The following is a 13,384-nucleotide window of genomic DNA, read 5'->3' on the forward strand; positions in this document are numbered from 1 at the left end:
ACGAGCATCACCTGCATCATTTAACAAAAGGGGACAGGAACACTTCCAGGCCTACCCATCAGGGCCCTGACCCCCAGGAGGGCTGAGCCTGAGGACAGAGCGGTTCTTACTCAGAGCACTGTCCACAGGGACCACCAGGGCCCGAGGGAGCGCCCTACAGGATTCACGGGAGCTGACCATGAATGGGGGTGCCAACAGCAAGGTCTGGGGTCGGAGGCTGCGCCTGCATCCTGGATGCCCACCCAATCCCCTCCCGCACCTGTACTACAGACACAGGATCTTCCCACAGAGTGCCACCCAACAGTGAGTAGCCACCCCATCCCCATGGCCTGGCACCCTGCCCTCCAGCAGCGTCCCCACAGGGGGCCACCCCCCAGGGCCTTACCCGGGTCTTGGCCTTCAGAAACACGTGGCTCTCCATGTCCTTGCTGGATTTACTGTGGGCCACGCCAGCCTTCCTCATGGCATCCTCTCTGGAACACAAAGGAGGAGAGATGTTGACACAGGCTCCCTGGCCAGCAGGCCCACACAGCAGCTGCCCGGGGCCCACCAGCCTGGTTGAGGCCCAGGAGAAGCACAAAGGGAGGGGCTCTCAGCACAGCGATGAAAGGCAGCTGAGTAAAGGAGAAGGCGGGCAGCGCCACGAGAAGGAAGGAACAGGAAAGGCGGTCACCATGAAACAAAGCAGCCACCCAGCTTGAGCGGGCAGAGGGGCCAAGCCCAGAGGCTGCTCACAACCAGCACATTAAACAACAGGGCGGCCAGCCGGCCTCCATTTCCTGCCCTCTGCGTGACCTGAGCCCCCACCCAACTCTGGTATCAAGAGCAGTGGGACCCTTACTCTGGAAGCCTCCTCTGGTGGAACAGAGGGGCCATGCCAGTCACCTCTCAGTCCCTCCCAAGGCAAAGGTCCCTGTGTTGGACACGCAGGTCTTCCCAGTGGGACCAAGGAGATGAGCCCGACCTCAACAACTTCCAGTTGGGGGCAGGAGACAGACCACACAAATGCCAACACATGCATGGCAAGAGACGGAATGTGAGCCCAGGTTTTCATCACATGATGCTCTGCTGCACACGGCTAAGCCCGAGCTCCTCTGGGTGGTAGCACACATTCCCCACCCCCCAACCCCCGGACGAAGGTAAGGATAGGTGAGCATTTGTTAGAAAGGAAGGAGCCCGTCAGGCTCGGGTCCCCCCAGGCCTGGACCCTCTGCTCACAGCTCGCCTTCTTCTCCGCAGGATGGGTCTCCCGGCCTGTCTTCCCAGCGCTGGGCTCACTGATAAAGATGCCCCTCCCCCCAGGGAATCCAACAAGTCTAGTCCAGCTGGTGCTGGAAGGCTTTCTGATGGCTCCAAACACACACACACCCCGGGTACTGAAAGAGCATGCACATGGGCTGCAGGACCACATTTGTGATCCCGAGAGAAACCCCAGACAAGAGGCTAAATGCTAAGAGATGGACAAATCTGTACTAACGTATAAAGAAAGATAAAATGCTGCTGAGCCACCACACTGCCAGATTCCGCACGTGAGGCCAGAGCCCCCACCTCCCGCCTGCTTCCCTGAGCCTGCACCAGGGCCAGGAGGCAGCAACAGGTTCCCGCTGGAGAAGCATCCAGAGTGGAGCAGACGCTCGCACGAGGGGACGTGTGACCAGGATCAAAGAGAGGCAAAAGGAAGGATGCAGGAGAACAAGGCGAGACCCTGACAGGGCAGGGGGACCCGGCACGCAGGGGCTGAGGCCAGCGGGGCAGGCACCCCACGCGCGGACATGGGTTCCGAGTCCTAGAGCATCTCCGACAAGTGACTGAGCAGACCTGTCTTCAAGGGGGGGTCTCCCCAGCGCCCCCATCCCTCCTCCAACAGCCGTGTGAGGCTAACCCTGCCACAGAGGCTTGCCCGAAGCTGAGGGCCGCAGAGCCGTGGACCACTGGGGCAACCCTGAGGACAGCAGTGGACACGTGAGGGGGCCGTGACGGCTGGCGGCTGGTTGGGAGGAGGCCCCAGGAGCCAGGTGAAGCGCAGAGAGGCCAAGAGGGCGCAGAGGGCCCTGCGCCACGAGCAGCAAACCTGGGGGCTTGGCCAGGCGCCTAGCTGGTGACAAGTGGTCCTCCGAGCTGCTGGCAACAACTCTGAAGGGCGCAGGCTTGCAGGCCCCCCGCAGACACTGCATCTTGCCCGCAGCAGAGACCCTGGCACGTCCGCAAAGACAAGACAGACCTGGGCTTCGTGGTGGAGGGACCTCTCCAGGCCCGAAGACACCGGATCTGCTGGAGCAGGAGCCCTGGCCTGTCGTGGTCAGGGCAACGCCACAGACGATGGGGACGCACGGGCACCGGCTGTTAGTGACTCAGAGCCCGAAGAGCATCGACTACACAGGAGGCCAGAAACAGGTGTCTGTGGACAAGCAAGAATGGAACACAAGCAGCAGGCAGCAGGGCCTGGGTAACCACCCAGCTCTGCCTGGTGGTCTCAGCGTGCTTGTGCTCATCGTGCTCAGGGAAGGGGTCTCACGGCAGGGGCGGGGGGAAGGCTCTGCCAGGAGTACCAGCCACATCCCCACTGCGCCCGCAGCGCCGCCCGAACAGGAGAACCGACAGGCATCCTGAACACTGTTCTCAGTTCTGCAAACCATACTGTTAAAAATGTTCTTGCTCTTGGGACTTCCCTGGCAGTCCAGTGGTTAAGATTCTGTGCTTCCACTGCAGGGGGCACAGGTTTGATCCCCTGTCAGGGAACTAAGATCCCACATACCGTGCGGCATGGCCAAAAATTAAAAAAAACAAAAAACAAAAAACGTTCTTGCTCCTGTTTCCAGTCTGCAGATGATACTCCATAAAATAGAAGATGAGACAAAAAAGGAAGCAGGCAGTTCTGCTGTTCTAATCCTCCACTTTCCCCCAAGGAAAGGGCCTGTCCTGTCATTTTCGGCCACCTCAGCATTTTGTCAGAGGCACCGTCCACCATCCGGGCTCTGACCACGACGTACTGCATCTCACGCGCCTGCACAGGTGCCGGCTCCCTCGGCTCCCTCCTTCGCACTCAGGACCCAGGGCTCCTGGGCCTCCGCCCCCAGATAACAGGCCCCTGCTGGCGACTGTCAATAAACGCAGTCAAACTAGCACAACCGGGGCAGAGGGACAGCCTCAGAGCCCCAGAGGGAGGAACGTGAGCACGTGGTCTGCCCCACAGGCGAGACCCCGGCCACAGGTCCAGTACCTTGGTGGCCGTCAGGGAGGCATCAGTACCATGAGAGACAGAAGGGCTGTCTGCAGGCCACGGCCTGGGCGGACCAGCCCTGACAAGATGATTGGGGGCTGAGAGCATGCAGCCCCCACTGAGACCCAGGCTCCACAAGGCACCTGGGGGTGGGAGAGGGTGGGGGGGGCTGCCCCTGCTCCACAGCCACCCGTCTGCCAGGCAGAGCTCCACTGGTCTCTGGTCCAGACCTGACCCACCACCCAGGCCCCGTGAGTCCCACACCTGGAGCCCAGACCCCACCTGCAGTGACACACAAAGAAAACACCCAGCAGCCTGAGCTCTGTGCCCCCCAATGGTCCAGACGGGATGCCCGGGAGCCTCCTCTTCACTTCCCGATTCTGAACGCCATTCCCTGCAGTTCAATCCTCACCGCATGTCACACTGCACCTGTGGCCATCCCTGTGGTGGCCTCTGTCTCCAGGCCCCACTCCCATCCCCACCCCCTCTGCCAGCTCCCCAAGTCTCTGTCCAAGTCCGTGTCCCGCCTGCCTCAAGGGCCTCCCTCTTCAGCAGCAAGGGAGGCAGCCCGTCCAGCGAGGAGCCCCCTCCCCTCCCTCACCCACTCTGCTCGTTCTCCCAGGGCGGCTCTCTCCCTAGCCCTGCCCGCTGGGCCCTCCGACCTTGTACTTACACAGCACCCCTAATCTCTGCCTCACGGAAACCCTGTGGTCACTCTGACCACACCCATGGCACCTCCTGTGGAAATCGCTGGCTTCCTGCCTGTCCCGCGAACACCTGGAAGACAGACCGTGGCATCCACCTCTGCGTGCTGCAGGAGGTCATCCGTGTCAATTTTTTGTAACATGAGGGGTGGCGACACCATGTACTTTGACGGACACGACATGCAGAACCCAGAACTGCTGTGGCGGGCTCGGGGGACACCAAGCCTGGCACAGGCACGTCCCAGTGGTAGAGGCCAGGGGGCTTGGGGAAAGGCCTGTGCTGGGCAGACGGACCTGGCAGAAAGCAGAGAAGGGAAGGCCTGGGCTCTGATCACTTGTACAGAACACACAGACCGGGGATCAAGTTCCACCCTGGCCACTGGCCAGCTCTGGGTCCTGGAGGCACTCCACCCCCAGGCACATCCTCTCTATAAAGGATGCTCAGAAGGTCCAGCCTCAGCACACCTGCTCCTCCTCACCTCCGCCCTGTCTCCAAAGTGGGAAACTCAATTTGTCGACTGGAGTCCAGTCCTCATCCCCGACATTGGAATCTGCAGAGGAAAGGCAAACACCCAGCCCACTGTGTGTCTCTGGGCAGGTGCGCCTGTATGTAAGCTCAACGTGCGCTCAGGCTCCCGTCTGCCCTCGCTGCCCACCACCCCGCCCCCGCCAGTGATCCCCAAGGGAGGCGCCACCTTGAGGTGCCTGTGTGTCTTCTCCTACAGAAGGAGGACGGTGACAGTGCCACCTCACGGGGTCGTCCTGAGGATTACAGCAGTAACATCATCAGGCACACTGGCACGGGAAGCACCAGGGTGTTAAGGAAATCAGTCAGAGAACAGTCTCGCCTGACTCTCCCACCCATGTTCCCTTCTCTCCTGACCCCACCCTCCTCAATGCTGCCTCCCCGGGTCCAACGGAGGCTGAGTTCCCAGGATCCCAAGCTTCTTGGCTCTGGACCGGTGTCTAAACTCCTGGCCTCAGGTGGACGGGATGCCCTCCACCCACCCAAAGACTTCCATTCTGCCCAGAGGAATCTTCCCCTGATTTGAGAACCATGACACCCATCAACCAACTGGCCTCTCATGGATGGAAGTTTTCGTCAGCCCTGCCCCACCCTCGAGGAGAAGCTTCCTGGTGAAGTACCACCTGTGTGTGCAGTCTGTTCACCAAACTGGGACAGGAGGCTGCAGCTGGTGTGTGCAACCCTTCACCCAGTGTAAGATCCCAAACCACAAAAGTACCAGAAGACAACAAGAGGGCAGTTACATACCCAACATCAGGAGGAGGAAGGCTTTCCTAAGCACATCACCCAAAGTAAACGCCAAAAAGCGGAAAAGATTTTACCAAATGGAAAACAGATTCCTCCCACATTTTTATCAGCCACCAACCAGAGAGATAAGAAAAAGGTATCTGAACCTCAGCAGCTCAAGCCCTGCCCTGACGTCTGAGGAGGGGTGCTGAGGGCAGCCCCCATCCCACTCTCAGCCAAGGCCTGTGTGTCTGGGGATGAGCTCCCCACTCTTGTGGGACAGCCCCAGATGATGTTTGTTTGGTAAAGCACAGCTCAGGTCAGCACAAGAGAGAACTGTCCCACCCTCCCTAAATGCCAGTTGGGCCCATGCATCCCACAGATGTGGCCAGCCCAAAGCTTCTGTGCCTGCCCAGTGTCAAGGAATTCTGGGAGCCTGCCTCCAGACGAGACAGGAGGTGAAGACAGACCAGAGGAAAACAAATCACCACACTGGCCCTGAGAGGGAAACATAACTTTGACAAATTCTCACTACATCTATGGGTTTCATATTTTCAAGTGAGAAAGGACCTATATTTCCTTTGGTTTGTCTCCCAAAATATTATACTCTCTGAGGCACCAAATTTTTTAAAACTCGGGAATTTGTTTGGAGAGGAGGATGATAAAGGATCAGTCAGAATAAAAATATACAGGTTGCAGGACTTCCCTGGTGGCGCAGTGGTTAAGAATCCGCCTGCCAATGCAGGGGACATGGGTTCGGGCCCTGGTCCAGGAAGGTCCCACATGCCACGGAGCAATGAATCCCATGCACCACAACTACTGAGCCTGCGCTCTAGAGCCTGCAAGCCACAACTACTGAGCCCACGTGCCACAACTACTGAAGCCCGCGCGCCTAGAGCCCGTACTCTGCAACAAGAGAAGCCACCGCAATGAGAAGCCCACGCACTACAACGAAGAGTAGTCCCCACTCGCCACAACTAGAGAAAGCCCGCGCGCAGCAACGAAGACTTAACACAGCCAAAAACAAATTAATTAATTAAAAAAAAAATACAGGTTCCAATGTAAGGTCTGGCTCCCTGAAAAGAGGAAATCCATCTGCAGAAGAACAGAACCACATGATGGGTGAGGTACTAGCTTAAGTCATAATCCAAATACGTTCCTTGCAATAATTTCATTTTAAAAATAAAATTAAACGAGATATGAACCTCCAGGTTGGAAAGGGGGACTGAACCTGCGGGTCTAATTTCCAGTTGCCTTCACAGTGCTCCGTATGAGAGTGAGCAGCCAACCAAGGGCTCCCAGACACCTAACATGGCAGATAAAGACCCTGCGAGAAACTCAGCAGGAAGAAGAAAACAGAAACTATCTTAGTATCCAAGTAGATAAGACAAAGCATCCATTTAACAAGAACAAGATGCTATAAAACCAGAAAAGTCAGATTACAGAAAAAAAAAAGTTCTTACAAATAAAAGCCTATTAGATGTTAACAGCAAAGGGTCAGAGATAAAATTGAAGAAATCTCCCACACAGCAGAGCTAGAAGACAAAGAGATGGAAAACAGGAGATAAAAGAGATGGAAAACAGGAGATATAAGATAAAATAAAAAGAGGGTCAGAGATTGGTTCATGATGGCGGAGTAGAAGGACTTGCGCTCACTCCCTCTTGCGAGAGCACCAGAATCACAACTAACTGCTGAACGATCATCGACAGGAAGACACTGCAACTCACCAAAAAAGATACCACACAACCAAAGGCAAAGGAGAAGCCACAGTGAGACGGCAGTAGGGGCGCAATCACAATAAAATCAAATCCCATAACTGCTGGGTGGGTAACTCACAAACTGGAGAACACTTATATCAGAGAAGCCCACCCACTGGAGTGAAGGTTCCGAGCCCCAGGTCAGGCTTCCCAACCTAGGGGTCCAGCAACAGGAGGAGGAATTCCTAGAGAATCAGACTTTGAAGGCTAGCGGGATTTGATTGCAGGACTTCAACAGGACTGGGGGAAACAAACTCAACTCTTGGAGGGCACACACAAAGTAGTGTGCGCATCAGGACCCAGGGGAAGGAGCAGTGACCCCATAGGAGACTGAACCAGACCTACCTGCTAGTGTTGGAGGGTCTCCTGCAGAGGCCGGGGGTGGCTGTGGCTCACCATGAGGACAAGGACACTGGCAGCAGAAGTTCTGGGAAGTGCTCCTTGGCGTGAGCCCTCCCAGAGACCGCCATTGGTCCCACCAGAGAGCCGAGTAGGCTCCAGTGTTGGGTCGCCTCAGGCCAAACAACCAACAGGGAGGGAAACCAGCCCCACCCATCAGCAGACAAGCGGATTAAAGTTTTACTGAGCTCTGCCCACCAGAGTAACACCCAACTCTACCCACCACCAGTCCCTCCCATCAGGAAACTTGCACAAGCCTCTTAGATAGCCTCATCCACCAGAGGGCAGACAGCAGAAGCAAGAAGAACTCCAATCCTGCAGCCTATGGAACAAAAACCACATTCACAGAAAGATAGACAAGATGAAAAGGCAGAGGACTATGTACCAGATGAAGGAACAAGATAAAACCCCAGAAAAACAACTAAATGAAGTGGAGATAGGCAACCTTCCAGAAAAAGAATTCAGAATAATGATAGTGAAGATGATACAGGGCCTCGGAAAAAGAATGGAGGCAAAGATCAAGAAGATCCAAGAAATGTTTAACAAAGACCTAGAAGAATTAAAGAACACCTAGAAGAATTAAAGAACAAACAAACAGAGATGACCAATACAATAACTGAAATGAAAACTACACTAGAAGGAATCAATAGCAGAATAACTGAGGCAGAAGAACGGATAAGTGACCTGGAAGACAGAATGGTGGAATTCACTGCTGCGGAACAGACTAAAGAAAAAAGAATGAAAAGAAATGAAGACAGCCTAAGAGACCTCTGGGACAACATTAAACGCAACAACATTCACATTATAGGGGTCCCAGAAGGAGAAGAGAGAGAGAAAGGACCCGAGAAAATATCTGAAGAGATTATAGTTGAAAACTTCCCTAACATGGGAAAGGAAATAGCCACCCAAGTCCAGGAAGCGCAGAGAGTCCCAGGCAGGATAAATCCAAGGAAAAGCATGCCAAGACACATAGTAATCAAATTGGCAAAAATTAAAGACAAAGAAAAATTACTGAAAGCAACAAGGGAAAAACGACAAATAACATACAAGGGAACTCCCATAAGGTTAACAGCTGATTTCTCAGCAGAAACTCTACAAGCCAGAAGGGAGTGGCACGATATATTTAAAGTGATGAAAAGGAAGAAACTACAACCGAGATTACTCTACCTGGCAAGGATCTCATTCAGATTCGACGGAGAAATCAAAAGCTTTACAGACAAGCAAAAGCTAAGAGAATTCAGCACCACCAAACCAGCTCTACAACAAATGCTAAAGTAACTTCTCTAATTGGGAAACACAAAAGAAAAGGACCTACAGAAACAAACCCATAACAATTAAGAAAATGGTAATAGGAACATATATCAATAATTACTTTAAACGTGAATGGATTAAATGCTCCAATCAAAAAACACAGGTTCGCTGAATGGATACAAAAACAAGACCCAGGGCTTCCCTGGTGGCGCAGTGGTTGAGAATCTGCCTGCCAATGCAGGGGACACGGGTTTGAGCCCTGGTCTGGGAAGATCCCACATGCCGCGGAGCAACTGGACCCGTGAGCCACAACTACTGAGTCTGCACGTCTGGAGCCTGTGCTCCGCAACAAGAGAGGCCGCGATAGTGAGAGGCCCGTGCACCGCAATGAAGAGTGGCCCCCGCTCGCCGCAACTAGAGAAAGCCCTCGCACAGAAACGAAGACCCAACACAGCTAAAAATAAATAAATTAATTAATTAATTAAAAAAAAAAAAACAAGACCCATCTATATGCTGTCTACAAGAGAACCACTTCAGACTTAGGGACACATACAGACTGAAAGTGAGGGGATGGAAAAAGATATTCCATGCAAATGGAAATCAAAAGAAAGCTGGAGTAGCAATACTCAATATCAGATAAAATAGACTTTAAAATAAAGAATGTTACAAGAGACAAGGAAGGACACTACATAATGATCAAGGGATCAATCCATATTGTAAATATATATGCACCCAACACAGGAACACTTCAATACATAAGGCAACTGCTAACAGCTATAAAAGAGGAAATCGACAGTAACACAATAATAGTGGGGGACTCTAACACCTCACTTACCCCAATGGACAGATCATCCAGACAGAAAATTAATAAGGAAACACAAGCTTTAAATGACACAATAGACCAGATAGATTTAATTGATATTTATGGACGTTCCACCCAAAAACAGCAGATTACACTTTCTTCTCAAGTGCACATGGAACATTCTCCAGGATAGATCACATCTTGGGTCACAAATCAAGCCTCGGTAAATTTAAGAAAACTGAAATCATATCAAGCATCTTTTCCAACCACAACGTTATGAGATTAGAAATCAATTACAGGGAAGAAAATGTAAAAAACACAAACACATGAAGGTTAAACAATACGTTACTAAATAACCAAGAGATCACTGAAGAAATCAAAGAGGAAATCAAAAAATACCTAGAGACAAATGACAATGAAAACACGACGATCCGAAACCTATGGGATGCAGCAAAAGCAGTTCTAAGAGGGAAGTTTACAGCAATACAAGCCTACTGCAAGAAACAAGAAAAATCTCAAATAAACAATCTAACCTTACACCTAAAGGAACTAGAGAAAGAAGAACAAACAAAGCCCAAAGTTAGTAGAAGGAAAGAAATCATAAAGATCAGAGCAGAAATAAATGAAATAGAAACAAAGAAAACAATAGCAGAGATCAATAAAACTAAAAGCTGGTTCTTTGAGAAGATAAACAAAATTGATAAACCATTAGCTAGACTCATCAAGAAAAAGAGGGAGGGGCTTCACTGTTGGCACAGTGGTTAGGAATCCGCCTGCCAGTGCAGGGGGCACGGGTTCGTGCCCCGGTCCGGGAAGATCCCACATGCCGCAGAGCGGCTAGGCCCGTGAGCCACAACTACTGAGCCTGCGCGTCTGGAGCCTGTGCTCCACAACGGGAGAGGCTGCGACAGTGAGAGGCCCACGCACTGCGATGAAGAGTGGCCCCCACTCGCCGCAACTGGAGAAAGCCCTTGCACAGAAATGAAGACCCAACACTGCCAAAAATAAATAAATAAATAAATTTATTTTTTAAAGAAGCTCCTAGAAGAAAACTTAGGGGAAAAAAAAAAATCAAAAAAAAAAAAAAAAAGAAAAAGAGGGAGAGGACTCAATTCAATAAAATTAGAAATGAAAAAGGAGGAGTTACAATGGACACTGCAGAAATACAAAGCATCCTAAGAGACTACAAGCAACTCTATGCCAATAAAATGGACAACCTGGAAGAAATGGACAAATTCTTAGAAAGGTATAACCTTCCAAGACTGAACCAGAAAGAAATAGAAAATATGAGCAGACCAATCACAAGTAATGAAATTGAAACTGTGATTAAAAATCTTCCAACAAACAAAAGTCCAGGAGCATATGGCTTCACAGATGCATTCTATCAGACATATAGAGAAGAGCTAACACCCATCTTTCTCAAACTCTTCCAAAAAACTGCAGAGGAAGGAACACTCCCAAACTCATTCTATGAGGTCACCATCACCCTGATACCAAAACCAGACAAAGATACTACAAATAAAGAAAATTACCAACCAATATCACCGATGACTATAGATGCAAAAATCCTCAACAAAATACTAGCAAACAGAATCCAACAACACACTAAAAGGATCATACACCATGATCAAGTGGGATTTATCCCAGGGATGCAAGGATTCTTCAATATATACAAATCAATCAATGTGATACACCATATTAACAAATTGAAGAAAAACCACATGATCATCTCAATAGATGCAGAAAAAGCTTTTGACAAAATTCAACACTGATTTATGACAAAAACTCTCCAGAAAGTGGGCACAGAGGCAACCTACCTCAACATAATAAAGGCCATATATGACAAACCCACAGCAAACCATCATTCTCAATGGTGAAAAACTGAAAGCATTTCCTCTAAGATCAGGAACAAGAAAAGGACGTCCACTCTCACCACTATGATTCAACATAGTTTTGGAAGTCCTAGCCACAGCAATCAGAGAAGAAAAAGAAATAAAAGGAATACAAATTGGAAAAGAAGAAGTAAAACTGTCACTCTTTGCAGATGACATGATACTATACAGAGAATCCTAAAGATGCCACCAGAAAACTACTAGAGCTAATCAATGAATCTGGTAAAGTTGCAGGATACAAAATCAATGCACAGAAATCTCTTGCATTCCTATACACTAATGATGAAAAATCTGAAGCAGAAATTAAGGAAACACTCCCATTTACCACTGCAACAAAAAGAATAAAATACCTAGGAATAAATCTACCTAAGGAGACAAAAGACCTGTATGCAGGAAACTATAAGACACTGATGGAAGAAATTAAAGATGATACAAACAGATGGAGAGATATACCATGTTCTTGGATTGGAAGAATCAACATTGTGAAAATGACAATACTACCCAAAGCAATCTACAGATTCAATGCAATCCCTATCAAATTACCAATGGCATTTTTTACAGAACTAGAATAAAAAAATCTTAAAATTCGTATGGAGACACAAAAGACCCCGAATAGCCAAAGCAGTCTTGAGGGAAAAAAATGGAGCTGGAAGAATCAGACTCGCTGACTTCAGACTATACTACAAAGCTACAGTAATCAAGACAATATGGTACTGGCACAAAAACAGAAACATAGATCAATGGAACAAGATAGAAAGCCCAGAGATTAACCCACGCACCTATGGTCAAGTAATCTATGACAAAGGAGGCAAGGATATACAATGGAGAAAAGACAGTCTCTTCAATAAGTGGTGCTGGGAAAACTGGACAGCTACATGTAAAAGAATGAAATTAGAACACTCCCTAACACCATACACAAAAATAAACTCAAAATGGGTTTGAGACCTTAATGTAAGACCGGACACTATAAAACTCTTAGAGGAAAACATAGGAAGAACACCCTTTGACATAAATCACAGCAAGACCTTTTCTGATCCACCTCCTAGAGTAACGGAAATAAAAACAAAAATAAACAAATGGGCTCTTTGGGCAGTGAACTCGTGGATGGCGAAGATGGTGGCTTTGGGATCCGCCTGGCGGTCGCTGTGCAACCTTCCAAGAGGAAGGCAACGGCCTGCGCCATCTTTGCACAGCTGCCGGCGTACAGGACCCTGATTCTCGAAGGAGGGTCCGCAGCACCTCGAGGGGGATTAAGACGTTCACTGACCGGTGTGTTATTTTTGAATAAAGCTTGAGAGCTTTGGAAGCCCAGCCAGGGCAGCGGCCCTTCACAGAGATTCAGGGATAGCCTGGTGGCTGAAGGCCTAAAGTTTGGAATTCTCCTCTTGGAGAAGTGCTGTTGGGATGGCTGGGATGCCCAGGTAATGGTTCCTGCCACTTCATCAACAAGCTGTGACAAGAAGTGGAGAGTGACAAGAAGTGGAGAGTAGCGTGCCTTCTGCCTGGGTACTGCGAATTTTGCTGACACAAAGGATGTTCTCTACCTGGTGTTGGACAGATCCTCGGAACTTCACATCTTTCCTGCATTAACCCGCGTGAGCAGCTGTCAACCTCCTGGGGTGGAGGGAGGAGACTGCCTAGAAATTGGGGACCAAAATCAATTAGGTGGCCTTTACTTGGTCTTACCCAAAGGATTCCAATAAAATATTTTAAAGCAAATAAAAAATAGATTGGTCTCAGTGAAAACAAGATGGTACAGAAGATTTAGGGACATGAAAGGTTAACCACCAGTGAATGAGCATCACAGTTGACACCTAGCTGCACCTCTTTGCAGCGACATACAAAAAGTAGATTTGCCACATATTGACGCCAATGTTAAGGATTTCTAGATTGATTGTGATAGTATTCTAATATTTGAGGTTCTTATGACACCATTAACACAGACATCCAATTTGCCTTTTGATCAATTGGTGAAAACATAGGTTGTCCAGATATAGTTTAAAAGAATATACTGGTGGTTGCCAGGGGCAGGGAATGAGGAAATGAAGAGTTACTGTTTAATGGGTATAGAGTTTCCGTTTTAGAAGATGAAAAGAGTTCACGGGG

The 13,384-nt window shown here is 49.6% G+C and overlaps 1 protein-coding gene across 3 annotated transcripts in view; it reads right to left on the minus strand.

Moving 5' to 3' along the window:
* MED15 (mediator complex subunit 15) overlaps nt 1–13,384 on the minus strand; it is a 62,713-nt gene that overhangs the window by 35,528 nt on the left and 13,801 nt on the right. For all 3 annotated transcript variants that reach the window (XM_059895130.1, XM_059895129.1, XM_059895128.1), the window contains exon 2: nt 386–473. In XM_059895130.1, the coding sequence (XP_059751113.1) occupies nt 386–473 (88 nt within the window). The remainder of the gene's footprint in view (nt 1–385; nt 474–13,384) is intronic.

Source organism: Balaenoptera ricei, chromosome 14 (genome assembly GCF_028023285.1).
Source record: "Balaenoptera ricei isolate mBalRic1 chromosome 14, mBalRic1.hap2, whole genome shotgun sequence".
Classification (NCBI taxonomy): domain Eukaryota; kingdom Metazoa; phylum Chordata; class Mammalia; order Artiodactyla; family Balaenopteridae; genus Balaenoptera; species Balaenoptera ricei.